Source organism: Paramisgurnus dabryanus, chromosome 15, assembly GCF_030506205.2.
Source record: "Paramisgurnus dabryanus chromosome 15, PD_genome_1.1, whole genome shotgun sequence".
NCBI classification, from domain to species: Eukaryota; Metazoa; Chordata; class Actinopteri; order Cypriniformes; family Cobitidae; genus Paramisgurnus; species Paramisgurnus dabryanus.
Genome location: NC_133351.1, coordinates 15,316,346 through 15,344,330, shown reverse-complemented (window position 1 = coordinate 15,344,330; position 27,985 = coordinate 15,316,346). Strand labels below are relative to the sequence as shown.

At 38.3% G+C, this 27,985-nt stretch overlaps 1 protein-coding gene across 4 annotated transcripts in view; it reads left to right on the top strand.

The window, feature by feature from the left end:
* Positions 1-27,985, top strand: part of dachd (dachshund d) — a 116,604-nt gene that overhangs the window by 33,581 nt on the left and 55,038 nt on the right. For all 4 annotated transcript variants that reach the window (XM_065251766.2, XM_065251765.2, XM_065251768.2 and 1 more), the window contains exon 2: positions 22,280-22,395. In XM_065251766.2, the coding sequence (XP_065107838.1) occupies positions 22,280-22,395 (116 nt within the window). The remainder of the gene's footprint in view (positions 1-22,279; positions 22,396-27,985) is intronic.

Genomic DNA, 27,985 nt, shown 5'->3' with positions numbered 1-27,985 from the left:
CCGACGGCACAGCGGTCCCGGGCCTCGCTCCTCTGCTGTGTTCTTAGACGCTCCTCATCTCCAGCTGGAGCGGAGCTCAAAGAGTGCAAAAATATTTCTCACGACGACCAATCGCCATGTTCCACACCTCACTCTCTATGAATCATTTGCATGTTTCTGGGATTTATTTTGAGATGTTTAGAGACACACTCTTAGATCTTTTCTAAACTTTTATTCATCTGCTGTTGTATAGTAGCTAGCTAGTTCACTTTTATATACAGTATATGGAATTTTGGAAGCCTAAAATTTGTGGTAATTTTTTAGCTGTCTCTGGAGCAAATTTTTTTTTAAAAGGCCCCAGTAACATTTAGGTACAGATATGTATCGATTTGGTACCATTATGTACCTTTGAGGTACTGATAACATGTACCTTTTGAAAGAGAGCTGTATCTGTATCTTTTTTTATTGTATCTAAAATATCTACATTTGTATGTAATATTGAAAAGACTGTTGAGTGGTAAATGTAAATATTCAAACTATACTTAAAGGATTAGTCAAAAAAAAAAAAAAATCCAGATAATTTACTCACTACCATGTCATCCAAAATGTTGATGTCTTTATTTGTTCAGTCTAGAAGAAATTATGTGTTTTGAGGAAAACATTCCAGGATTTTTCTCATTTTAATGGACTTCAATGGACCCCAAAACTCAACAGTTTTAATGCAGTTTCAAATGGCAGTTTCAAAGGACTCTCAAACGAAGCATAAGGGTCTTATCTAGCGAAACGATTGTCATATTTGGCAAGGAAAATAAAAAATATGCTCTTTTAAACCACATCTTCTCGTCTTCCTCCGGTCCTGTGACGCGCCAGCGCGACCTCACGTAATACTTCATCACGTCAAGAGGTCACAGATGACGTATCAAAACTACGCCCCAGTGTTTACAAGTGTTTAGAAAGAGGACCGTTCTGATGTTGTTGTATGTTGAATGATACTAATTCATGTCTTTGTGTCAGTTTATTGTTTAAAATGGTCCGCAAATGTGCGCTTCATATATTTAACACGTGACCTTTCTACGTCACTACGCAATTACGTGAGGTCGCGCTGGCTCATCACACAGCCGGAGGAAGAATAGAAGTTGTGGTTTAAAAGTGCATATTTTTATTTTTATTGCCAAAAATGGTAGATAAGACCCGTATGCCTCGTTTGGGATTGTTTAGAGTCCGTTGAAACTGCAATTTTAAACTGCATTAAAACTGTTAAGTGTTGGGGTCCATTAAAGTCCATTAAAATGAGAAAAATCCTTAAATGTTTTCCTCAAAAAGCGTAATTTCCTTTCGACTGAACAAAGAAATACATCAACATTTTGGATGACATTGTGGTGAGTAAATTATCTGGATTTTTTTTTTTTTAATTGACTAATCCTTTAAGCATACAATACATTTTTGAAAAAGAAAAATAACTTTTTTTTAAGATTTGTTACGACGCAATGGTTCCTCTAACAATCGTGCAGCTGATTAATTTCACTCTTCGTCTAAAATGTGTCATGGCATCTGGACTATTGTCATTCCTTTTTTTATTTTTCTGTCTCTTTCTTTCCGTCTCTCCCTCCCCTGCTCCGGCCACCCGCCTCCTCCTCCCTTAGCGCCCTTGGCAAATGAAAGGTCAAAGACGCTGCAGTGATTAATGAGCACCAAGCGCCAGGATCCCTCTGTCATTTCCCCCCCTTGTGTTTTTAGTCAGGCCGCTAATTCCTCCAAGACAGCTCACGCTTTATTGGCCGATGGAAATGACAGGGTGTCTATGGCGGTTTTGACATGGCCGTTCCTACTGTTTGGTTTAGCAAGAAAAAGAACGCAGTCCGCAGGCACTTACTGAAAACCAGCTAGCAAAATCTACCCTTTTTATCATCCTCTAAACTGTTTTAGGGTTGAGTGTTCGCTGGTTTTTGTTCTCTCTTCTGTTTTGTTTGTTCGGTGAACAGAAAAGCCCACTTGTACATTTTTTTCACGAAACAGAAGTGGCCGCCAGTTGTCTCTCTGCTTCGTGGATGACACTTCAACGAAGGCAAACCGCGTGTTTATTTGAAAAAGTAATGAAATATTTACTCCCTATTGCGGGTAGGATTAGCGGTGGTAATTGACTGCAGCAATACTGAGTCTGTGTGAAAGCGAGAGAAAAAGAGAGCGAGGCCGTCGTGTTTCAATGCCCATCCGCGGTGCACAATGGCCTGTTAGTGAGGCTGTATTTCGCTCTGTCACTCTCTCTCTCTTTCTCTCCACATGTTGCTGTTTCTTTGAGAGATAAGTGGCCCTAATGCTGAACAAATAGTGGAAATCAGAAGCCACTGAGAATCATTCGGCACCGGTTTTCCCATGGCACCCAAATAGACGCTCGGTCTCACGGAGAGAAAGAAAAAACTCTCAGATGAGCGAAACAATTTTGTCACTGCAAGCAAATCCAATTGAAAAGTCCTCTGGACCGCAAAGAACTGAACTTGTCAGATCGGGCCAGGGCACTAAAGAGATCCGAGGGCCTTAAATTGGCATCAGGTGTGGGGCTTCTCTCTCTGGTGATAGGCTCCCACATTGTGTCAGCTAGACATTTGGCCATTTCCAAATATAATGGGAGAAATTAATGCAAATGAGCGAGTGGAATGAAATGTATTTAAATGCAGATTGAAAGAGGTTCTGTGTTCTGCCTGATAACAAGTTGCTTTAGGAGAAGGGCCACATTGTGTTGGCTCATTTCACCCCCCTACTGTTTCTATCCCCACACCAGTGTCCCTCTTTTTGGGGGGCGTTTGTGTCTCATAACAGGCCATTGTTCACTGGGTAAACTCGCTTTTTAAACTATTTACATTGCTCATTTATTTGAATTTCAGATGTAGCTGGGCTCTCCGTCACAGCCTTTGGCGAGTCGCTCAAAAACGTTAATTGCATGAGGACTTGGGGAAAGACGCCAGATCATTTGTAATACTGTTACTGTTGCTGTTGACCGTGACCTCATTAGAACCTGCAATTCTGCAATGTATTTCACAAACAAGTTCTTGGCCCTGTTTTGGCCGACTCCTTGCCTGTGGCTAACCGTCTCTTTAAACATCCTCTTCCTTGCTCTAAAGAGCTCTTGTTTCAGGGCCTCACACTCTGTGTCCACAGTCTTTATTAGAGGAGCCTGGAACACATCAGTTTCAAAGGAAATGTTTAAATCGGCAAAGTTCAATAGGGGGGCACATTTGTTTATCTGTTTGGAAAGTGCAGCTGCCAGACGTGTCTGCATGTAAAAGAACAGGATATTGTTTGTTTAGACACAGATGCAGATCATAGCTTTTATTTCTTTTGTGGAACTCTGGCTCCACTACGTTTTTTTTTGTGTAATTGTTTTTTACGTCAAATTCCAACAGAATAGTTAATGAAACAGTAAAAATGTTAAAGGTAGCAAACAAACATGTACAACTGGGGTACAATAAATGTAAAATGTGTGACAACTTGCCCCACCCACTAGTAATTATTAGCTCTATTATTTTTGTCCTTTATTGAGATTTGTTTGCTTAATATTGTAGAAAAATAAGCTTGCATCATTAGTTGTGCTATTTATTAAAATACAATTGTTCTCATAACTTCATTATAATTGGTCATTGACTGTTACCCAGTAGCTATAGCAGTAATTTGATGATACTGAAAAAAATACACAGTGTCAATTTACACCGAGTGTAAATAGCGTCTCTTGTTGGCAAAAGCTATTTACACTTGCTCTACCCACCAATGTCTAGTTGGACACTAAAGTTTTAAAAGTTGCGATGAAATCAATGGGACAGGCTTTTGGCGCAATGTCACTGTTTCAGTCTGCCTTTTGCCTTGCTCGCTCCTTTCCTTTTTCTCATCTCATATCACATCGAAAAAGCATTTAATTTTAATTTAAAAAAAAAATTAAAAATAAAGTGTCTAAAAATCAGTTTATTAAGATAAAAGCATTTATTGCACTGTAAAAATTGTATTAAATCAACATAATTTGTTAAGTTATAGTTACATAAAAATATGAGTTAAACAATTTCAACTTGTTTTTATAGGTTATGTCAACTAGGGATGCATAACGATTAATCGCGATTAATCTGTAGCAGAATAAAAGTTTTTCTTTACATCATATGTGTGTGAACTGTGTATAATAATGATGTATATGTAAATATGCAAACATGCATGTATAATTTTAAGAATTTTTTTTATATATATATTTTTATATATAATATAAATTATATATATATATATATATATATATATATATAAAACATGTAAACATTTCTCAAATATATACATGCATGTGTGTGCATTTATCTAGACAAAGTTATTATACACAGTTCACACACACATTTATGATGTAAACAAAAACTTTAATTTTGCTACAGTTTAATCGCAATAAATTGTTATGCATCCCTAAGTCAACTTATCACAGGTCAAAACTTAAAATAGTAAGTTCAATTGACTTGCATAGCCAAGGTGTTTTGACTTTATGATGTATTTTTACAGTGTGGGTAGGGTTAGCGGTCTGTGTAGCGAGGTTTTTTATTTTCCCAATAATGCAGCATCTATAAAAAAAATTTCATATATATCTGCCAATATATATGTCATCTTATTACACTTTTACACACAAAATTGATCATTTTATTTATTTAATAACACTTATTTTCATTTACTGTAAATAGCATATTGCTAAGAAAATGCTGATATTGTCACTTAGAGTAAATAAAAAATATATCTATATTTATTTTTGTAAATGGCATATCAGTCACTATTTGCACAAACATAGCAAAACATACTAAGCTATCATTAGAAAAATATTTTTTATTCAGAACCTTTAGATATGAAGCCATCACATGTGTCAGTTTCCCCTGATCTCCCCTATAGGCCTTGCATAGACTGTCCGTAACAGTGCCAGGAAACGTGAAAGGTTGTTTAGCCTACTCAAACAGTGCTGTTTAAAAAAAAGGAAAACTTTACAGATGCAATTTACATGCAATTAATTTTAGTTAATTGGATACACTGACTTCATTTATCATGCATATTTATGTCAAGCAGCTTGTGTTTTTCCCTGATTATTAACTGATAAGGAGAAACATGGGCATTTGACTCTTATCTATCTTCTTAACACTTTCCGCTGTATAAAGAGACACTGGCTCTTCCTGGCATGGAGCTCAGGTCTTTACTGCGCCTAGTGCACTGAGAGGGATGGTCAGGTTTGATGAGAGTCCAGGGCAGAGCAGGAGACCGCTGTGTCCAGAAGGTCTGGGCCTGTGATTAATGTGATAGATAATGTGCTGGGGAAATGAGTAAACACTCCCTCGCTGCCTAGCTTTGTGCTTCATCGGGTTGATGACAAGGGCAGTGCAAGGTGAGAATTTAACAGGCCTGCTGGAAGAAAAGAAAGAAAAAAGGAGAGAGAGATTCAAAGGAGTGAACCATGACAGACTTTAGGAGAGAGAGAGTGGGAGTAGGCTGCTTTGCTAATAAAGCGGGCTGACAAAAGTGGAAGTTTTTCAGGAGAGGAATAATTAAAAGTGCTCAGGGGACTGCAGTTTTAATTTCACATGTAAAGGGCTAAAGATTTCATTTATAGCCACGCTGAGCAGCGAGAAGGTTAATAAGACGAACAAAGCGTGCATTGTGAGAACATACACTCGGAGCAAGACTGCTGGACTTTCACCTAACACGTTTTTAATTATCTTTCTTTACATATTTCTCTCAAGTCTGGGGAGAAAAAGGAGATTAACTGATTAACAGTGTCGGTGACCAGTTGCTGATAGTCTGACAGACTGACTCTTCAGTGTTAAACATCAGCATGAGGTACAAAAGTCTATAAAAACTGTTTATTTTTTGATATGAAGTGAACTTCAATTGCTAGGTTCTTCACAGTGATGCAGAAAAATAATTTATGGTTTCCCAAAGAACTGTTCGGGTTTTTTAAAAAAACATCTCTTTCTTAACTTTTTTAGTTAAAAAAAAACTTTTTTTTAAACAAAAAGGTTCTGCGGCTGTTAATAGTTATAGTTTCTATTTTAATTATCATAAAAATTGTCAAAATATGTACTACAGGTGTCACGGTGAGGTACCATTACAAAAAGTACAGCTTTGCACCTATAAAGAGTTCATATTAGTACCTCACATGTACATATTGGTACCAAACAGAGCTTACTGATACCTCAATGATAAATATTAGTATCTCAAAGGTACATATTTGTACCAGTACTGTATATACGTAAGACCTTTTTAAAGGGTAATGCCCCAGTTATAGCTGGGGTCCATAATTTTAATTTTTTTTAATCTCATATCAGACTATTAATAATAATAACATTTCTGCCTTCTAAAAATGTTTTGATTTATAAAGTTGTCTTACATATTTTTTTCTTGCCGTATTATGAGATGATTAAGCATGTTTTTTTCATTTAACAGTAATCCCAAAGATGCTGTAAGTTTATCGTGAAACCAGCTGAACCACAAACTTCTCTGATAAGGCTAAGGCAATACAAAGTCGGATGCATAACTCAAATCACCCTTTGTATTTGTAGTTTGAGTCCTGATTCAAACAGTCTGTGTCTTTTTCCTCCCTGTAACATTTCGGTCTGGTAGAGATCATTCTGTCAGTCAGCAGTGGATCATGGGAATGAAAGACCACAGCGGTGAAATCCTCCAAATCCTGCCCCCGCCGGTCCGTCACACGCTCCACTCTGGGTCTGACACTTCTCTATTATATGTTTATCAGCCTCTAATGAAATGCTGACAAGTTTCGCAGCACAACGGTTACTGTGTTCCATTAATAGTATTTAACGAACCTTGAGCTCTCACAATGGCTGGGCCCTATTGCCGGTGACAGCTAAGGGGCCCCTCTGCTGCTCCCTGGTGAGAAAAGATATTATGCATTATGAAGATTTGCAATCCCCCTCTCTTGCCCCAGACCATCTTACTTGTCTAGCTGATGAGAGTGAGAGCGAGACGGCCCGTTCCAATATGGTCAGTGGTGTCTAGTTAGAATGGAACCCATGCTGTTGTGAATTTTATGAATTTGATGAATGCTGTGCTGAGATGGTTAAAGAAAAAAATATTTTTCATGTAGTTGGTTGGATTTGTGTAAGATATCTGGGTTTCAGATTAAGACTTTTATAGATTTTTTATAACATTGATTATAGTTTAACACCCAATTATTGATTCTAGATAACTACTGTAAGACTTTTAGACTGAGGTCTGATACACATAGATGTTTAGTACAGTGCATGCAGCTCAAATTGAGTCCAAAAGTACTTTTATCTTACATTTTACTAATACAATGTACAAATATATTTTGTATAAATTCATACTTTCCCTGCTGTCTTATGTTGGGACCAGACGTGTTTGAGGTGTCAAAAATCACGCCCTACTGCGCGTAGTTGGACACTTGAACATTTTGAGTGTACTAGAAAAACACGCATAAAATTATATAAATCGAGACATTCACGCGGAAATTCGTATTATGGAAAGGGCTTCTGCGACTCCGCTCGCTACCTGTAATCATGTCACTACTAGAGCAAGTTCTTGATTGGTTAACATGGCCAAAACTTTTTCTGCCAAAGTTCAATTTTTTCACACCTCCAGTTTCCTGTGGCAACGCTCAATTCGCGCCATTCGCGTGAACTAGACATGTGAATTAGGCGGAATCGCGTCTACCGCACCGCGCTAAGTGCCTCATTCGTGCCGCAACGCATCTTTACATTGACTTAACATTTAAATCACTCATGCTTGACGCCTCTACCGCGGCTGGTGTGAACGCTGCATTTGACCTCACTGTAAATGTACTTATCAACTGATAGATCAACATCCTAGATGTTTTCTGCAACTGATATCATTCTCTCTCTTGTAGTTCATTTAATTTAATTTATGCATTTGGCAGACACTTTACTCTAAAGTGACTTACAGTGCATTACAAGATATACATTTGATCAGTACTGTATGTGTGATCCCTGGGTTCAAACCCACGACCTTTTGCGCTGCTAATGCAATGTTCTACCACTGAGCTATACAGGGACACTAGTTATAGTCGATTATATTTAACCAGCCTAATCTCACGTGAATTCATACATATTTTATGAGTTGGCTAATTCGTATGATTCATACAAAGTTAATCGTGCAAAAACGTATGAGTATCATAAAAAAATAACAAATACCCACCCCTAACCCCAACGTCACAGGGGTCAAGGCAACTCGTACAAAAATGCAAATAAGAATTAGCCACCTCGTAAAATACGTAAACATTTCCATGAGGTAGCGTTGTATAAGCCTATGAGATAAATATTATTACTTTTGCACTTCCTGGCCACTGTATTCTTCTCTGTATTAGCTAATAAAGCAACAGTAGCTGCACACCACTACTACTGAAAGCTATTATCTCTGTGAGAAAAAATCCTGTTCTCGTGAATAATTGCCTCTAGCACCTCGTCCACCTCCTACCATAGTTTATTTCTGTTTAAGTAACCTTGTCCGCGGAAGTCACTCAGAGTGTTAGCGCGTCATGCTAATTTTAAGCAGATGCCCGTTCGACCCTCAAAGCGATTAGTTTCCACAGACGTCTGTGAATATGCAAGCCACGGCGTACGAGACGTGCGTGAAATATCGGCGAGGTCTGGCGCGAGAGTAGAGAGCAAAGATGTACCTCATCTGTAATACACTGTGTAGACTAATATCTGCTTCTTTTTTCGTATATTGCAGTGCGATATTGATCTGCTAAAATTGTACCATATTGGAGCTGTCTGTTGTGATATTCATCATTCTGTCATGTTCCCCCCCCACCCCACCCCTCCTGTAGCGACGAGTTATTAGAGGCAGCGGTTTGAAGAGGTTGAAGGCTTTAGTCGCAGAGATGTTGCAAACAATTCATCATAAAGCCGAGAGAGAGAGATAGCGGAGAAGGAAAGAAAAAATTCTCAGGTGATGTCTCGTTCAAGATTTATGTGTACCAGGGCCGTGCATTAAGAATTACATCATCAAGCGGTGTGAAGACTTTGCACGATGTGCTGAGTCGGACTATTTGCTCTCACGCTGAGCCTAAATGGACTTTTCTTACCTCCTCATGAAGCTTTTTAATGGAATCTAGAGCTTTCAGGAATAAAGCGAGTGATTTAGTTAGCGCAGCGGTGATGGAGCCGCGGCTGGGTCGCGGGCCCTGATAAAGCTTGTCTGGAGTAATTGTCATTTGGTGGGTTTTACGACACAGGCCTCGCCTCCCTGCCATTATGCCACATTTGGCTGTTGATGGCAATCAGACAGCGAGGATGAAAGTAAACTTGTACGCGCCACGTTCGATTTGTCTCGTGATCAGGAGGGGCGATTTTCCCTCCGACTGTCTTGAAAGGTTCTGGTTGTTTGCTCTCCATACGCAGTCGGTGATTCCTCCTGAAGGATCAAAGAGAGACACGTGGACGGATGTGGCTGACTGTCATGTGTTTAGCAGCCAAGCCTTGATTTCTCTTTACCAGGTGCAAACTGGGGGATTGAGCTGTTTTCAAGGTAAATAGCATTTAAACGGCAGCTGGCTGATCTGATCAGAATCCGCAGTTCACAGAGCAAGGCTTTTTCTTCGTGTTTCAAAGGACAAACAACACTGTAACGTATGTCTCAGAAGTCCCCCCAAAAAAGCGGGATGAATTTGTAACCTCTTTCTCTGCGGGGCTGTGTAAACATCGCTCTTCCATTCCCACCACAGATCACTTCTGGACTCCCTGGAATATTTACATTTCATTAATTATTAAAAAAGCCAAGCGAGTATAAACAGTGGATCATTTTCGTTTAATGTTTCACGCAGGACTTCGATTCCACAGTCCAATTAATGTTAATCATTAAGGACTTCCTGTTTAGTTCTGACATTAAGTTTGTTTGTCCCTGAGAGGAAACAGACCTCAACCCCCACGTCCCTTCCTCCCTCTCTCATTTTTTCAATATTAGATATTCTATCGTGTAATGATTATCATCACAGTCTGTTTTAGTAGCTACGATTAAGACATAAATTCCCCAATATATCAGTATTTTATTTTGTGTGGGGGTGGCTTTAGATTTGTCTATGTATGTTAAAGTCATCTGCTTGATAGTGTTCTATAAACAATTCCTCTTTAGCAGATACATATTCAAATTTTAATATTTCCCTTTTAGCGGATACACACATTTAAACATTTACAGTTCGTCTTTTACAGGAAAATGGACTGAAGTAATTATAACTCATCCCGTTTAACGCTGACTGTGTCCAAATGTCTGTAGAATGGAAATGACCTCATACAAATATCCCTGACTATGATTTAGCAAAGTTCATGGCCGTGAGATTAGCCACATCTGAGCAATCTTTGAAATCATTAAAGAACAACCAAAAATAAAGAATGGGGTTTGGGCTGTCATTTGCTTATGAAAGCGTGTTTCTAAAACATAATTTTATTTTTAATGCGAGATTAATGTTTTTCCACTTTATTAAAGTGAAAAGCCTTCAGTTTTGCGAGCGCGTGTGTGTTGTGATGGCATTTGCTGGTGCTTATCCGTGAGGCGCGCTGCCTTAATCGTATTGATTCCGAAATCATATTCTCTGAATTAATATGCGTCAGTCTGAGTGCAATTGTTTTGCGGCCTCTTAATTGCTTCCTGCTGTTAATATTAAAAGCACATTAAAGTCTTAACCGTTGGGCTCTATCTGAAGTTTATTTCTAAGACAATTTCATAAGACAATGGGGAAGGATTAATAAACTGCGACTTGATCTCTGTTATCAAGCACTTTTACTATAGGGATCCAATTAAGTATCCTTCAAGATGACTTTCACTTACTGCACTGGTCTTTCCCTTTGCCAGAATTTGGGATTAATTGGGAATTAATATCCTCAACAGAACAAGTTCCCTTTGTTTGCTTTGTCTAACTTTAACAATCGGCGCCGGGGTTATCCCGACCTGTTCGTCAAATCCCCCCTTCTCCGAGATTGATACGTACACGTCCCGTATTCCTTCGAGCTGAAAATATGGGCCATTAAGAGAGAATAGTCGACAATGCTTTTGAATTTTTTCGAGCTTTATTAGCCATGCATATTAATGACTCAATTAATTCTATTCATCTTCGCGAGTCATCTGTTTGTTTTTGCCTGACCTTTTATCTTAGAGGTATTCACGCTCGGCTTGGTTTAAGCACTCGCGCCGACGTTCTCCCGCGGCGGCCGCTTGCCTCCGAACAGGGAGTCATTTTATGCGATGGGCAAACCTCCCTCTGTCAGAAGGCACGCCGGATGTAAATGTGACAGGAAATATGCTATTATCACACGCCGAGCCTTTCGCCTGACATAAAATTGCGGCATTTCCCTCCGTCCTCCCCCTCCCCGCCTCTACAACACCTCTTTTTTTAATTTACGAAGATCGGAGTAAACAGGCATGTGATGCGGGGGAGATCAGGGTTGGATACTTGCCCCGCGCTATATCTATTTTCCATTCAAAGTTAGCGGTGAGGACAGGACATATAATTGAAAACTGCAGCTGGACTGTGTACAATCTTGTAAAAGGATGCCTTGGAAATTAGATTAATCAAGAGGCAGACATTGTGGGGAAAGTTTGTTTCGAATGCCTGACAGTATCGCTCTTTCTCTCATTTCAAATGCTGGCAGGGCAGCAGGCAGCTCCAAGGGAAATGTGCTCCTTTCATACTTGAGTAATTGATGAATTGTATGCAATATGCAAATGAGAATCCATAAATCTTATGAATGACAGCTTAATTTATGTGAGCCTTAATGAATGCAGGATTAGATTTTAATTAAATATCCTCAAAGGCACCCTGACTAGTAAGTTTTTAAAGCCTTGTTTTGAAGACTTGTTTCATATGGGTTGCGGTTACGCATAGTAAAGGATCATCGCTCCCCTCATCGTTCTGAAGATAAGGACATCTCCGTTTCGTTAACCAAAGGCACTGAAATTAATAAACATTGCGATGGAAATCGTATCTGCCGATCTCGTTTTAACTTTCCTGGAACTGTTCGTTTTCGTACATTTGATTAGCTACGTTTAGTTTTTCCCCATTCTGCCATATCTGATCTACAACATTTTCTGCAGTGTCTTTTTAATTAAGAGAATCGTCCATTAAGCACGGAAAAGTCAACCAATTAGGAATTCTGCATCAGCTCCTGGGATGTACAGGCCTGCTGCTCCTTATTAGTGCTAATAGCACAGATACAAACAATTTTAAGCTTCACAATTATAGAATGCAATTAAGGAATCGGCTTTTTGTCATTAATGATGCATTAAAATAATCATGTTTTCTGATCTTTTTTTTCTCTCTCTCTCTGAAGTTATCTCAAACACTGTCGTATTAGCAGTTGTTATCTATTTGTGAGCAGCTGGTCTGCGTAGCGAAAATTTCACATGAGGACACAGCTATGTAAATATAGCTTAAGGAAGAAACAAGATTGGGTTGCCAGTTCCTGTGCAGCCCTGCAATCTGATGGCCCTGCCCGGCGGATCTTTAATCAGACCACGTAGCGGACAACGGCAGGAGGAAGGCCGCTTTTATAACCTGGGCGCTCTGTGTACTGTATCTCTTAATGTTACACCGGTGCGGGGTTGTTGAAGGATTGGGAAGAAAAGGGTGTCTGGGGAATAGAAAGCCACTGTTTGTAGTCTACTGAGGGTAACGGCCCCCTTTGATTGTCTGCATTTGATCTAATATATTGTTCCTCACAAAAGTTCACAGTTTACCAGCGGAAGCAGCTGTTCCCCCTTATAAAGGGCTTTATATGAGGTGCTCACACATAATCCATCTATGTGGATCTGATAAGGCGTCTACCTGGTTGAGGGTGACAGGTGTGAAGAGAGAGAGAGAGAGAGAGAGCTGGTTGAGATAAAGCAACAACAGTTCAATGCAAATAAAGAGAAAGATAAAATTGAGATCTGAGGCTTGGCTGTTTAATTCAGTGGTCGTGGCTCTGCGCCTGACCTCCTGAGCTTCCCATTCATGTGCAGGTGTAAATGACTGAGACAGGTACTTGTTCATCGAGTTACATTGTAGACTCCACTGTTTTGCTAACAAACTGGATGGAAGTTTGAAGTTGATGCTGGCGGTCTGTTTGTGGAATCAAAGAGACTTGATGATTTGATGGTCGAGGATGTTAGTGTTTTGTACTGCGGTTAAGACTCGTAATGCGATCGTGGTCATTCGTGGTGCAAGTCTTTTAAAAAGCAATTAAAGTTTTCAGAGCATTACAAGTTTTAAAAAGCTATTTGGAATGGCTTCATTAAATTTAAAGCTAATTCAAAGTGATCCGAACCACACCAACAAACACCGACATTTTAGGTGGGTTGTTGGATTAGTGTGAATTAGCCTTTTATGTATCAATTTAGATTTTTTTAATTCATGACATTACTGATCTTTAGATCAGGGGTCTTCAAACAAACACATTTTTACATATGAAGTGTATTATTTGAAAATCTGACTTTCTGTTAAGTGCCATAATTATGTTTCCAGTGCTTCTATCAACCTAGAAAATGTGAAAAAGATCAACCCAGTAACTTAGTTTTGGTAACCATTCTCTGTTAACATAGGTAATTGAAATTGTGATGTCAGAAGGGGATAATACCGCCCATTTATCTGCACTATCCAACCACATCACTGCCATTTAGTGCAAATATCAGCTTATTTGCATTTTAAAGGACACATTTTTGTTCACACCTACAAAGTGGCGATTTTAACATGCCATAGCCTTATAAATGATCTAAACTGTATTTTGAGCTTAACTTCACATAAGATTACACAGTCTTGTGAAATGTCCCCTTTAAAGTAATGGTTGGGGTATTTTTTGTCACTCCTACCACATAAAATGTGTGTTGAAGTAAAGTATATGATTTGTCACATTAACAATATTTATCCATTAAAATATGTTTATAATAACTTGAAACTTTAATAAGTTGAAAAAAAGTCAAAATATCTACCTGTCATTTCAAAAAGTACAGCTTTGGATCTAAAGAGTTCATATTAGTACCTCAAAGGTACATATTGATACAAAATGTGTACCTATCTGTACCCAATGGTGCATATTAGGACCTTTTTAAAGAGTTTTGCCCCAGTGACAGCTGGGCACATATTTTGACCATTTTTCTAACAGTGTGAGATAAAATTGGTTAAGTGTATGAGAATATCAGTAATTTTCAAAACCATCTTAATGATACCTTATTTGTTGTTTAGTTTCTGGGAGAAACACTAGAGAAACTTTCTCTATTGTACATAAGACTTAATGGCAAATTTATTTATTATTAAGTACATCCAGGTGGGACAATTAAACAAAAGTAAAGTCATTTACCCAGTTTATGTGGTGGAATTTAAATACCATAAACACTCAACTTATGAAATATCACTCCCGAATGAATACACCATCATTTGTACGTTGTAATTTTAATGAGAAGGTAACAAAGCAAGTACCCCCTGGAACCGTCTAAAGTACCGCCTAGGGCAGGGGCGGAGCTTGCTCTCAATGATATGTACATGCAGCTAAAAAATAAATTAATGTAAATTACTCTACTAAAGTTTTAGGCGCACATATATAGTTTTTTTTTTTCGGAAATAATTCCCTGAATAGTTTTTATTCTTCTAACTTCACTGTTAAAAAAGTTAAAACAACTTGGTTTTGCAAATCAATTCAATCTACTATTTTAAGTTTTGACTTGTGATAAGTTGAAAGAACTTATAAAAACAATTTAAATTTTTTACTTAATTTGTTAAGTCAAAGTAACATAAAAAAAATATGTTGATTTGACATCAATGCTGATTTTGTTTTACAGTGTAAGTACATTAACTAACAACCCCCCCCCACACACACACACACATTTTCAATAGTTTTACCTCCATGAAACAACATATTTTTGTGATTTTTTTTATTTTTATAAAAGTTTAAGATAACAAACATGGATTTATGTTCACAGCTTTCTATGCTCATATTTACAGAGGGGGCTAATAATTTTGTTTTGTAATAAAATCTGTAATAAAATTGTACATTAGGACCTTTTTAAAGGGTACTGCCCCAGTGACAGGTTGGGTCATTTTTTATTTTTCTGACAGTGTAGGTGTCCATGGTCACACAGAAGCACCACTATAGCACTGGGGTACCCCGTACCCCTGTTTGGGAATCAGGGAATCAACAATTTCAACATACAGTAAAAGTTTCAATTGAATACAGTTCTCAGCCAGTCCCACTTGCGTGAATCTCACAGCTAGTCCACAGCAAAAATTGAATGGTAGAAAGGAGGACCTTTGCCTGCCAGCATTCCATCTAATCAAGCTGAGCAAAGCTGCAAAGTCAGGGGCTCTAATCTGAGCGTAGTGTGTTATTGTAGTGCAGAGACCTCGGTTTGTTATCAGGCCCTTGTTTTCTCTGCCGGCCACCACCTCAGCAAAGTAATCAATGAGGCATGTGCTGCTATCGCCCGAAAAGAAATGAAAAATAAACCAGTGATAATCCCTCAGTTAAAAGGTTATTCAGTCTGATAAAAGCTATTTTGTTAATTTATTTACACTTTGCTTTTGCGCGATAAAGAAAGAGAACAATTAGGGAATTCTAGGTGAGAGATTTGAAAAGGGCAATGACATTGTGTTAATATTTTATAAGGCCTGATTGGCGGGCTTCTGGAAGGCTCTCTATTTACAGAGACAGAGATGCTGTGATTTGTCCGCTTGTTTTGGTTGACTGTGAGTAAATGGAATAAATATCTTCATCTTTACCTTTCCCAATGACAAACAGAAAGAGGACGGGAAAGGTTAATTGCTCCATTTGAGGCAAATCAAAATGGAATGTTCTTTCTGTAAACTTGAGCGAGACATGTATTGACTTCAGGTTACTGTTTCATCAGGTAGTGTCAAAATGTGTCTCCAAATCGCCTCGAAAAGATGTCAGGAATATTGACAAAATGTTTCATTTGCATCTTAATCTATGTTTTAATATGTGTTTTATAAAAGAATGCATTTTTAATAGTTTTCCCAAAGCCTTGAACCAATGCAACTTGTTTCTTATATGAGATGCATATAAAGTCTTTAGGCTATGCTGTTTTGTTAAAGACAATGTTATTCAACGCATAAAGGCCACTGTAATTTCCTTTATTACAAACATGTTTCTTAATATAATTTTCCACTTAGGAAAGGAAAACATTCACACACACATGAGAGGGTGAATTAAGTTATTTGCTGACTTTTATATTATGAAAGTGAGATGGCTGTATATTGTGTGGGTCTAATCTGATTGCTTTTTCAGTGTGGTGGTGCGGAGGAGATCATGTTCCAATGTGAACTTCTGGGTCAACATGGACCAAGTCCATTAAAGGAAGCGTGGTTCAGGGAAAGTTCACTCTTATTTTCTTTGCACCGTAAATGCAAAACAAAAAGCTGCATTCCAACATTTGTTGCAAATTTGCCACTTTGTTTCTTCAGGGAAGTGCGATTTTTGAAGGTTTTTTAAGTTTTGATTTATGATCTTTGATGTACTACGGCATGAACAATAAAAGGAGAAAGGTGGGCTATTATTTAGCTCTATTAAGTTAAAGTAAACATAAAAGAGCTAAATTTTCTAGGCTGACCAGATTGCCCATGCATCTTTTTTTTTGTTGGTTTCTGTCACCGTTAAAACATGAGTGTATATCACAAGAAACATAGTTTAAGCTGAAACTTCTTATCCACGACATTTTACATGAGTTGATGTATCCCCTATTGAAACAGTAAGCTTCAGTTGGACTTTTCAAAAGGCTTGTTCTTAAAAAAAAAGACAAAATACTTCAGTTATGTCACTGTGATGAACCATGTATGTGCTTAAAGAGCACCTATTGCCGATTCACGTTTTTTAATTTCCTTTGGTGTGTAAGTGTGTATTTGTACAGGGATTTTCAAACTTTTAATGTGTGTGGACCACTATTTGTAATCAAGAATTTTCGCAGACCACCTCATAATACTCGTAATAAAATATGTCTACACAAAGTCCTGAATTTATCTGCACTTCTAAATAGGCTTACTAGCACTAAAACTATAACTGGTCATCACATCAGTACAACAGATTCTTAAAACATATTCTTAAAAAATATATTTTTTTCTTAATTTTGCCTTTACACGGACCACCTGCAGTACCCTCACGGACCACTAGTGGTCCGCGGACCACAGTTTGGGAATAGCCGTATTAGTACATGTTAACTATATGCAGAAGGTACACACCCCAAGGTAAACGATGATGCTAATTATCGTCTCCAACGTAAAAAATTTTTCTTGGACTACAACAAAGACACAGATTGTAGGCAACAGTTTACTTTTTGGGATTGGTGATGTAGACAAGACCGACATTATCATAATTTCTCTGGTTTCGTACTCACAGCCTGTAAGTTAATTCCTGTTAGCATTGCATTGTGAGTGAATCTTTCAAACATGGTAAGGAGCGTCACATTTCCGGCTGACGTCAGAGGTATTCAGGCCAATCACAATGTACAGATTAGCTGGCCAATTAGGGACACAGAGCTTTTCAAATCCGTGCGTTTCAGGACGAGAGTGAAATCTGGAGCTATAAAAAATGTACGGTATGTGGAAAATAATGTGTTTTTTTTAACCATAAACATTGCATTTTACCAAAAATACAAAATAACACAGTTTTTTTGCATTGAAATAGGTGCACTTTAAATAACTTTTAACTTTTAGCTTCACACACATGGTCTCAAAATTCTCATTTGCATTTTGTGCAAATATTTTGTCTTATAAATAATACAAACCACTGAGATTTAACTAAAAAAAATAATTAATGCAAGCAAACATTTTGCTCTTCCTTTAGGGTTGAAAAGTTAATTTACAGTATTTGAATTCCTCAGCATCACTCTCGAAAAAACGTCACACACAGCTTCTCTCGGTGTGTGGAAATATACCCTAGAGTTACAAAAGATGAAAATAAATGAAAAGGAAAAAGATGTAACTAAGTTTAGTAGTGGTGATATATCCAGAAATGGAATGAAAACGCAGGGCATATCTTACACTCAAGTGGATCTCATGAACCATTGTTGTGCTCTAATAGCCTACTTTTGAGGACGTTTTGTGCAGGGCTATTTAAGGACTCAGCATTCAGCACATGACAAATTGTACTTGTTCTTTAGTGAAGGTCCAGCTCTTGTTCTCTCCTCGTCCTTAGTGACCTCATAATCGCTGTTTACAGAAGCGACAAACAGTAGAGAATACTCTTACATATCTTGGTTAAATGACTGCAGTGTACTCTTCAATTTACAAGCACAGGCTGTTCGGTTTTAAGTGAAAGCATTTCGAGTTGTCGCATGATGGGGATTTTAGTTTTAAGCACTTGATGTGATTCAGTTTTGTTTACAGTGCTATCGTGCTGTGATTAAAACAAGATTGCAAATAAGCAAATATAACCACATAGGTTTGTAGTGGGTTTTGTGTAATTAAAATACTTTAGTGAGTACTTTTACTGATGTCTTTTACTTGGACTTTTACACTTACAGTCCAGTCCTTCTTTGACTTTTATATCTCCTTTACAAAGCAAAAGGTAAATTTTTGTAGAAAAACTTACAAAACAGTCACATTAAGAGTAATGACTCATAAACTTTCTTAAAGTCTTATGATAACTTTGTATGAGAAAGATAGTTTTTTATTATTTAATTTTATGCTTAACTCTTTCACCGCCATTGACGAGATATCTCGTCAATTAAGAGAAAACGCTTCCCCGCCAATGACGAGATTTTCCGTCTTTCCGCAATACCCCTATTATCTTTCCGCAACTTTTTAAACCCGGAAGTATTGCCCTATGGCAAGCGGCTGCATGTCCGTGTCTGTTTTAAAGATCGCTCTGAATGGTCTCTATGAAAAGTCCATCACAAAAATGGAATTATCTCTGCTTTTTGCTCAAAATGTGGTGTTTTTGCAGAAACTTACCCATATTCAAAAGCTGATTACAAAAGAACCACTGAAGTTAGGATGAAACTGTTTTTTTTTTGTTTGAAAGCAGAGGGTCTGTTCTTTCATTTGGTATATTGTATGTTTATATATTTAAAGAAGAACATTTTCTGGAAGGCATTAAACTTTGGTGAAAATCATGAAAAACGCTGGCGCTGGCTGGCAACTTTTAAAAAAAACGCTGGCGGTGAAAGAGTTAAAAGGTCTTTAAAAATGAATTTGAAACAACACGAGAGTAATTGATTAACATAACTATTGGTACATTTTTAGATATTTTCTTGACACTGAAAGTTAAAATATTACAAAAAACATGATCTATGTGTTCTGTTCCACTTTATACCTTCCTCACATATGATGTAAACACTCCATAAGCAGCTCAGAGGCTAAACGCCTGCTTTGTTCACAAATCCCCTGCTCTTCTTCGAGCTAAAGTTGATGTGACATTTTTGTCCTTTTTGTCCGCTTTTGGCATTGTTGAGGGAGGGCAAAAAGGCTTTTACCATCATATGCTGTCTATTGAGGTCTTTCATAAATAATTCAGTCCAGTGCATTGAATGTGATGACAGCAAAACTGTCATGCAATCTCCCTCATAAGATCAAAGAGGTGTTTCTATAGGAGAAGGAATTTCATTTTAGGACTTTCTGTGGGTCAGGCATGTGATCATTTCTTCTCGAAGATCTCATCTGTGCCAATTCTCTGTTGGTCTCCTGCGACAAATTCGGATAAAGTGCTGCATTCATCTGTGCCTTTAAGAAAAGAATGTTTCTGTCCTGCTACATGCCTAAAAAGGTTATCATGATTACAGCAATGAAGAAACTTGATACATGCCTGTTATGAGCTGGAAATATGAATATTCATGATTCGTAAAAATGAAAATGATCTAAAAAAGTACTGTCAATTTCCACTTCCCTCAAATACAACCCTTAGGAGTGTTAAAAAAAAATTTGCGCCCCTACTGGCAGCAGATGATGCCACAGAAACGCTTTACTAAATGCAGCATAATTGGCTATTTCTATAACTTTTTCTATCGATACAGGCTAATAAATTCTATACATTGAAAGCGATGTAAGTCATTTTGAATAACAGTGTCTGTCACGTGCATAAGTATAAATTTTGCAAAGTGAATTAAGGAATAATGGTAAGGGACCATGTAAAAAGTTCACATATTACGGTACATTCACACGGATGGGGCGTAAGCATTTAGCTTGACAGAAGGCGTGTCTAAAGCGTGGCCAACAGCCAATCACAGTGGCTGCAACACATGCTTCTGTGTTTTTTGGTCTTGCATAAACATTATTGTCTGGCTCTGCCTAGGTTATTTGCATAAGGCGATCTAATTGGCTGACGCACGCGTTGGCGCTTGAAAAGTTCAGAAATGTAATGGAACAATAAAAACCTCAAAAAAGACACGAAGGTCAGTGTATACAAAGCTGTGGTGCTGACCACCCTCCTGTATGGCACTGAGTCCTGGGTCACGTACTTATATCACTTGAGACTTCTCGAAGGTTTCCATCAGAGCTCAACATCCACTGGAGTGATTTCGTCGCCAACACTGAAGTCCTTGTGTTAGCACAGGTTACTGGCATCGAGGCCATGATTCTCAAGGTACAACTTCGATGGGCCGGGCATGTCTCCAGGATGGAGAACCATCGCCTACCTGAGATTGTGACCACTGGTTGTTATTATTATCATCATAGTTTCACACTAACATGCGCATTGTGTGCTTTTCCTCGCATTAGAGGGTTTGTTTGCTTCACTTTGCGCAAGAAAGCTTTTAACGCGCACAGATTCCTTCTCGCACACACCTGGACTTAATGCACGCGTCTGGCATTTTATTTACATCAGATAGAGGTGCTTATCTTTAAAATGTAGCTATATGTTGTAATAAGCTTCTTTGCACAATTGACCTATGGGGTCATTGTCTCACAAAATTTTTAGTTCCCACTGAAAAAAATCGGAATACTTCATTGGAATGTTCATATGCAGGATAAAGGGGATGATGTCTCTATCTCTCCTTTGTGTGATGTGATGTGGAAATGATGCAATGGTTCAAGGCTGATATGGTTCAAGCTTCTAACGGTGTGATTCGCCCGAGGCCGGACTCTATCCCATGCTGCCCTCTCACATGGCTTACACTCCAAGCTTGGAGTTTATGGCCTCTGTTTTTAGTGTGCGGAATAAAGAATTTCCGTTTCAATTTCATGCCTGTCAGGGATAAAACATGATAAAATGCAATGAAACGCACAGCTCATCTGCCCAATCTGTAAATGGGCTAAACTGATACACATGACAGACTTTGGTGGTACATGAATAAGTGTGTTTTTTAAAAGGCCTTGTGTGTCCTAGTGAATGCACTGTTCTTCCCTTTTGACCATGAGAATGAGGTCCTGTTTAGTCATTGGAAAAGCAGAGAACAAGACCTTCAGTTAATGAAGGTCTCTTTCAATCATTTTTTGATGTGCCATTGTAATGCAAGCATTGTGAATTTATAGACAGCCCCTTACAAATGAGTACATATGTAATACAATCATTTATCAGAGACGTTCTCTGTAAGGATAAACTTAAAGAGAACAAAAAAAAAATGTGAAGGGAAATGCATGGGAGAACACGACATTGTAATGTGCGCAAACATATTTGACAATCAGCTCGAAGGGGCATTTTTTCCCACTGTCAGAATTATACTTTTTGTGTCATTAATCACTGTGTGATCCTGGTCACTCATTTAAAGTAATAAAAGTTTCCATCATAAACGGAGAACAGGTCTAAGTCACTCAGTCACACCAGCTTCCAGCTAAAACTCCTATTAAATCATGCAAGCAGAACATTTCCTAAGGCAGCCATTGCCTTTTAATTTCCTGAAGAACCTTAGAATATCATTCATTACAAGAACTACACATATTTGGTTTTTAAAAGTCTCATAAATCAATAGTGGCCTGACTGCAATAATTATAGCAAGTTAACATGTAATTTCCAGGCTGAAAGCCGCTTGGCCGGATTTTAGCATATGCAAACTAGGTAATTCAAATAGTGTAGGGATATTAATACAGAGGGGCAGGTAACGAGGTACGAGCCATGAATTATGCATCAAAAAGTGGTTGATCTTCAATAAAGGAAATGAATTCACGCTGTAATCTAATTAGTTATGGAAGTCTATTATGTCGAGCGGCAGAAAGCAACTGTCCTTGAAAAGGAATTTATTTACAGTACATGTTGGCTCATTGAAATGAAATTGCATCTGCAGCAGTCCGAATGTTAACGCCAACCCCTCCCCTTTCTCTTTTCTCCATCTCTACACTTTCTGTGTCCTGCTCTGCTTCCACATCCCCCTTTCTACCATTTCACTTCTGTTTTAGCTCAAGACCCGGGAGGCCTCCCAAACGGACCCAGAGTGTGACATCGCCGGAGAACCCTCACATCATGCCGCACTCCGTGCCGGGCCTCATGTCGCCAGGAATCATTCCACCTACAGGTAACACGCACGGGTTTCCCGCAGCTACCCACTCCGTTCTCACGGCGGCCCGCTGCCCGTCTGTTAAATGGCACGGTGCAAAACCTGACAGCCTAACCAAAACCGCTGACCACCTCCCCTCCCATCAGCCCCCTCTGCAGCCAAAACTCCAGAATAAATTGGAGTGGAGAGTTGTTCTCTCGCAGATCATTATAGGAGATGCTGCATTCTGCCTTGAGTGGATTTTAATTAGCCCGATTAAATCCACTTCACTGCTATATGTACATAGGCCGTTGTGATGTTAAAGCAAGCTTATCGCCACAACAATCAACAACAGCCGTTTGTGCCTTTAGTTCGCCTCGAGCAGGTCTTTTTGCTTTTGTTCTATTTACGGCTGGCTTTCATTGTAGCTGCTTTGAAGTCGCTCGCAAGAAAGCGTTTTGATTTACATATTGTGGTCTCCGTTGTTCCGTTGCCATCTTTTAATAATACACAGTCATTAGGTTACGGTTAACTCATTGTTAATGCACAGTTTTCTTCTTGTTAAAGCTCTCTTGCGTATTCTTAAGCAATTATTGAGCACAAAGCCATATAGTTGTATGTTTAGTCTCATCAGCCTTGATACATTTGTTGGTATTGTTGTTTTTTTAGTGCCGCTTTATTAAATATCTTGTATACGCTGCAAAATGTGCATGTGCAGTGGCAAGTGTTTGCATTATAAAAAGAGCTGGAGGGAGCGTGCACAATGAAATGGAATGGAATGTGGATTGTAAACATTCATTTAATCTCCAAGTAAAACACATTAAAGTTATATTTCTTATTTTCCAACCGTTTTTTTTTTTTTTTTTGTTTCTATATAATTTGATTTGCAAGTGTTGCATTCTTTCGGTGTGAATGGAGACGTGTTTCATTAGAAATTCAAACTTTTCAATAGAAGTGGTTGAAGCTTGAACAATGCGACCAAAGAATCGTTGAGGCTCTCGGCTTGGGAAACCGGGTACAGCGACCCCTCCATATTTGAGTGAGGTCAACCTATCAGTGTCTTGTTTGGAAGCAGGATCTCAAAGGCCATGCAGTACAGGATGAGAGTCCAACATGAGAGTCTTCTCTTATTTAGTTTTGAACAACCACAATAAAATCCCTTTGATATCCAAGCCTTTAAACCTTAAGAGAGTCTCTGATCTTGACATTTTGGTTGAAACTTCTGAAGAAACGTAACATTTTAAACAATTTAGTTTGGAAGAGACTTTGGTTGTTTGATAGGCTAGAATACAATAAGTAAATGTAATTCGCCTTTGATGGATTCTTGTCATCTTGATCGGCAGCAGGATTGAAACAACAAACATAAACTGCAGCATCAAGTGATGACTTTTTCATAGACATTTTTGTTAGGGCTTTTTTTGCATTTTATTGAACTAATTCTTCTAGTTAGAAACTATACATAAAATCCCCCCCCAAAAAAGGGCAGGATATGAATTGCACAGTATCATCCCACATAGCAATAGAGAACAAAAAATCAACAGTTCTCCTCAGAGATGGCATCACTTGCAGAACAATTTGATTTGCTGTGATTTCATGTTATTTGTGTTACATTTCCTTAAATTCCCCCCAGAAAAGTTTTGCAAGTTTTGAGGGATAGAAAGACATGTGTCCCACAACTGGCTCTTTTTAGAGACTTTCTTTAGTATCTTGCCAAAAGCACATGCTTTTAACACAACAAATCAGCTTTGTGGCAAAGGACATCATTCTACTCCCAGCACTATTTGCACACGTGTCTGTTACTCATAAATGACTTCCACCTGCTTTGGGAAAGGACATCATCATTTGTGTCTGTTTTCATTTATTTAAAGTGGATTTTGGCCTTTGGAGCAGATGTCCCCCACTGAGGTCCAAAATCACTCCTCTCTTTCAGATGTACAGACAATTGGGCCTCCAAAGCCGATTATTTCCTTTGGATCGACGTGGCGCAAGCGGATGACATCTTAAAATTTTGAGACGATATCTATTGTAACTAAGCTCTTAAATATGAAGACCAAGGGTAACAGTTTACAATAAGGTTGTACTTGGTAACATTAGCCTTGGCTAACATGAACTAACAATGATCAATATACTGTAGTTTTCAGCATTAACTACCCTTTGTAAATGTTAGTTAATGCCAATACAGTTATTCATGTTAAATACAACCTTAAGTGGCGTGCACACTAGGGATCGACTGATATGGATTTTTTTATGCTGATACAGATACGGGCTGCCGATTTTCTTGAGCCGATATTTGGAGCCGATACCGCTTTATCATTTTATCATTTATTCAAGAAGACTCAAGAGATTCATAAAAAAATCATCCATTAATTAAACAAGTATTTATGAATGAGACTGAATTAATTCATTTTAAACATGTTTGAATTAATGATTCAAATAAGTATTTTTATAAAAAATAGATTGCTACATGTTATTCTGTGTAGTTGTCTGATAAATGTAATCGTGATCTACATTTTAAACAAAACAAAAACGATTTTAAACCAAATAGATTCTCAGTTTATTATGAATTAGGGGCTGTTCACATATTGCGTCTAGAAGCGCACAGCCGCTCAGCTTTCTCCTTTCCACAAGTACTTGCGCTGCGTGGTGGCAACGTCTGAATTATTTAATCCTATGACCAGTGTTTGTAACAGCTGCCATATGCATACGGATAGCGTACAACTTAGCTATTTGCAGCTCCCTAAATACAATAGCAAACAGTTTAATAGAGGCATTCGGCATACACTTTTTTATGCGGATTGAAAACACCCGGCGGACGCCGACTGGCAGCTTTATTTCAGCTGACTGCCAGTTTAACAGTCGTTGTACGATGCAGCGGTTGGTTGTTGTGATATTTGTCTCACCCCACTGTGATTGGACGGCCGTAAGAGAACTGACATTGACGAGCTAAGCTTTTCACCCAAAGTTGAATCTTTTTCAACTCTCGGTGCTCAGCACTGAGCGCAGAAAAAACGCAGAGCGCCGGCTTTCAGCTAAAAAAAAAAACTTTTGGTGCTAGCTTTTTAGATAAACGCAGCACTTCGATTGGAAACAATTGAAAACATATGCCGGCCGCGGGTGTAAAAGCTTTGGTGTGTACGCCCCCTCAAAGTTGATAATTTTTCAGCTGAAGGCGGAAAAACTGTGGAGTGCCGGTGCTCAGTGTGGACGAAACCCGCCACTGCTTGCGTTTTTGAAAAGCGCGCCATTTCTATTGGAATTTTTTTTTTTTATAATTGCTGCCGGCATAAACACCTTGGTGTGCACGCCCCCTTATTGTAAAGTGTTACCAGATTAAGTTTAAAGATTCTACTAAATTTGTAGAACTTAAAACTAGCATCTCTAGAAATAGACAGATGAGAGGCATACAATAGTCTCATAATATGACATGAAATTAATAATTCATGAAATTACATCATGAGTGTCAAATGAGTGCCAAGTGACAAATGAGTGTCATTTTTATCAGTGATCATGTAGACTGACATAGTAAGATCTTTGACTAAATAACAAGTAGTTAGACCTAAATTGTGGAATATATTATATGTTACTTAATGAAAATATGATATAGTTCTTTTTTAATTATTGTCTGTCTAAAAATAATAGTAAAGTGTTTTTTTTTTATAGTAAAGAGTGGACTACTGTATGTACTCACTGTCTTAAAAAATTGTCAAAATGTGTACACCAATTGTCACTGGGGCTGTACTCTTTCAAGAAGTACAGCTTTGCAAGTTCATAATAGTTCCTCAGAGGTACAGACTGGTACCAAAGAGTGCTTATTAGTACCTCAGAGATACATATATTAGTATCTCAAAGGTACATATTGGTACCAAATGTATACACTGGGTACATATTTTGATCATTTTTATTCTAATAGTGCTATAGTGGATGATATACATAGTTCTTGTGCATCTAGTTAACTTGCTAGTAGTTAGTACTTAAATATTTTAATATATTCGAAGTAAATATCTTCTGAAATATCTTTCGAAGACCTGATGACACCAACCTGGCAAACTTTTGAAATTCCAATAGCTTATTTAAAAAGCACTCAATGCAGATGAAATCATTCAAATTCATTACTTAACCTGGTCCTTGTTGGCACAACCTCGCCTTTGTATTGTACATTCACTGAAATGAAGCTCATCTCTACAAACACACTCAATAAATTGAGTGAAATTTGGCCTTGGTCTCTATTAGGAGCATGAACCGTTAAGTCAGTAGATAAGCGCTTGCTTATCATCAGCATGGCTAAGTCACTCTTTGTGTACTGATGTGAAGTTAATCTGATCTTAATTTAATTACATTATTAGTGGAAGGAGGCGCATACATTTCTTATTTGTTATAAGAATGTTCTGACATTGAGCAGGTATGGGGCAGGCCGCATGTTAATTAATAATGAACATTCTGACAATATTCAGAGGCGTGACAGCGTTAAGCTAGTCTGCTGCTGCTTTCTTTTGCATATTAATAGATCCTTCATTATTATTTAATATGACAGCTGCTCCAAGGGCTACGATCAGACCCCATCTCTATTATTTGCGGTAGCGGATCTTTATTTGTCGAACGAGTCCCCATCCTTCGCCGTCGTCCCCCGTCTGCCCACTCGACATCTCTCAGCCCCAGCCGTTTATATACGGCCGAAGAGATCCTTCTGTCTGTGAGAAAACAGACATGGGCGTCTGAATATAAAGGTGACTTTCAAAAGTTAAAACGTTGAGATCTGCTATTGGTGCTTTGCATACTAATGAATGCTAATTAAGGAAGGAGTGGAATGCTTGTTGTCGGAGCACAATGAGTGGCCGCAGTGAAAAACATTCCTAAATTGGTACTCTGATGTAGATATATAGTCAAATAACATACAGTAAATCCACTTTTATTTGTAATCTATATAAAATGGATATATTTCTGGAACAGCATTTAATGATAACATTGACCAAACAATCGAGAACCACTGTTCTATATTAGACTATGCTAATAAAGCAGAAAATTACGATACGTTTATTGATAACATTCATAGGAGATTCAGTATCAGCAGTTCAGTTTTAATGCATTGTTGAAGTGAATAATTGCAGGGCTGAAAATTCCCTTTAAACGCTACTCAAGTGCCCTTCATCGCGCAAACAACCGAAAGGTAATTCTAGTCGTTGTTTTCCTTAGGTCTATCCTACGCATACATCTCATTTACAAAACAGTTGACTCTCACCCATTAGACACAAATGAAGATTGACCTTCAGTGCGACTGTAGGCCATATTTATTATGGGCGGGGAGGGGGGGGTAGATCCGTTCGCAGCTGTAGGGCATGCATATGCAACAGCAAACGAGAGCGCCCACTCCAACATGATGTATACGATACATCAATATGGTACTGGTGTACTTTAAAATGCAAACAAGCTCAGAAAGCCGGTGGCATGCAATGTTACCTGCACCATCTGCGTATCTGCTGCTAGGAAGGCAAGTTGGCGCATTAATGCCACACGTTCGATATCTTATCTCGGCACGCTCAGGACAGAGACACAGGCCAACTGGCCACGGTCATGTCATAAAAATGTGACAGGGGAGTGAGAATAAATTTACTAATTGGCTTTTTCTCACATG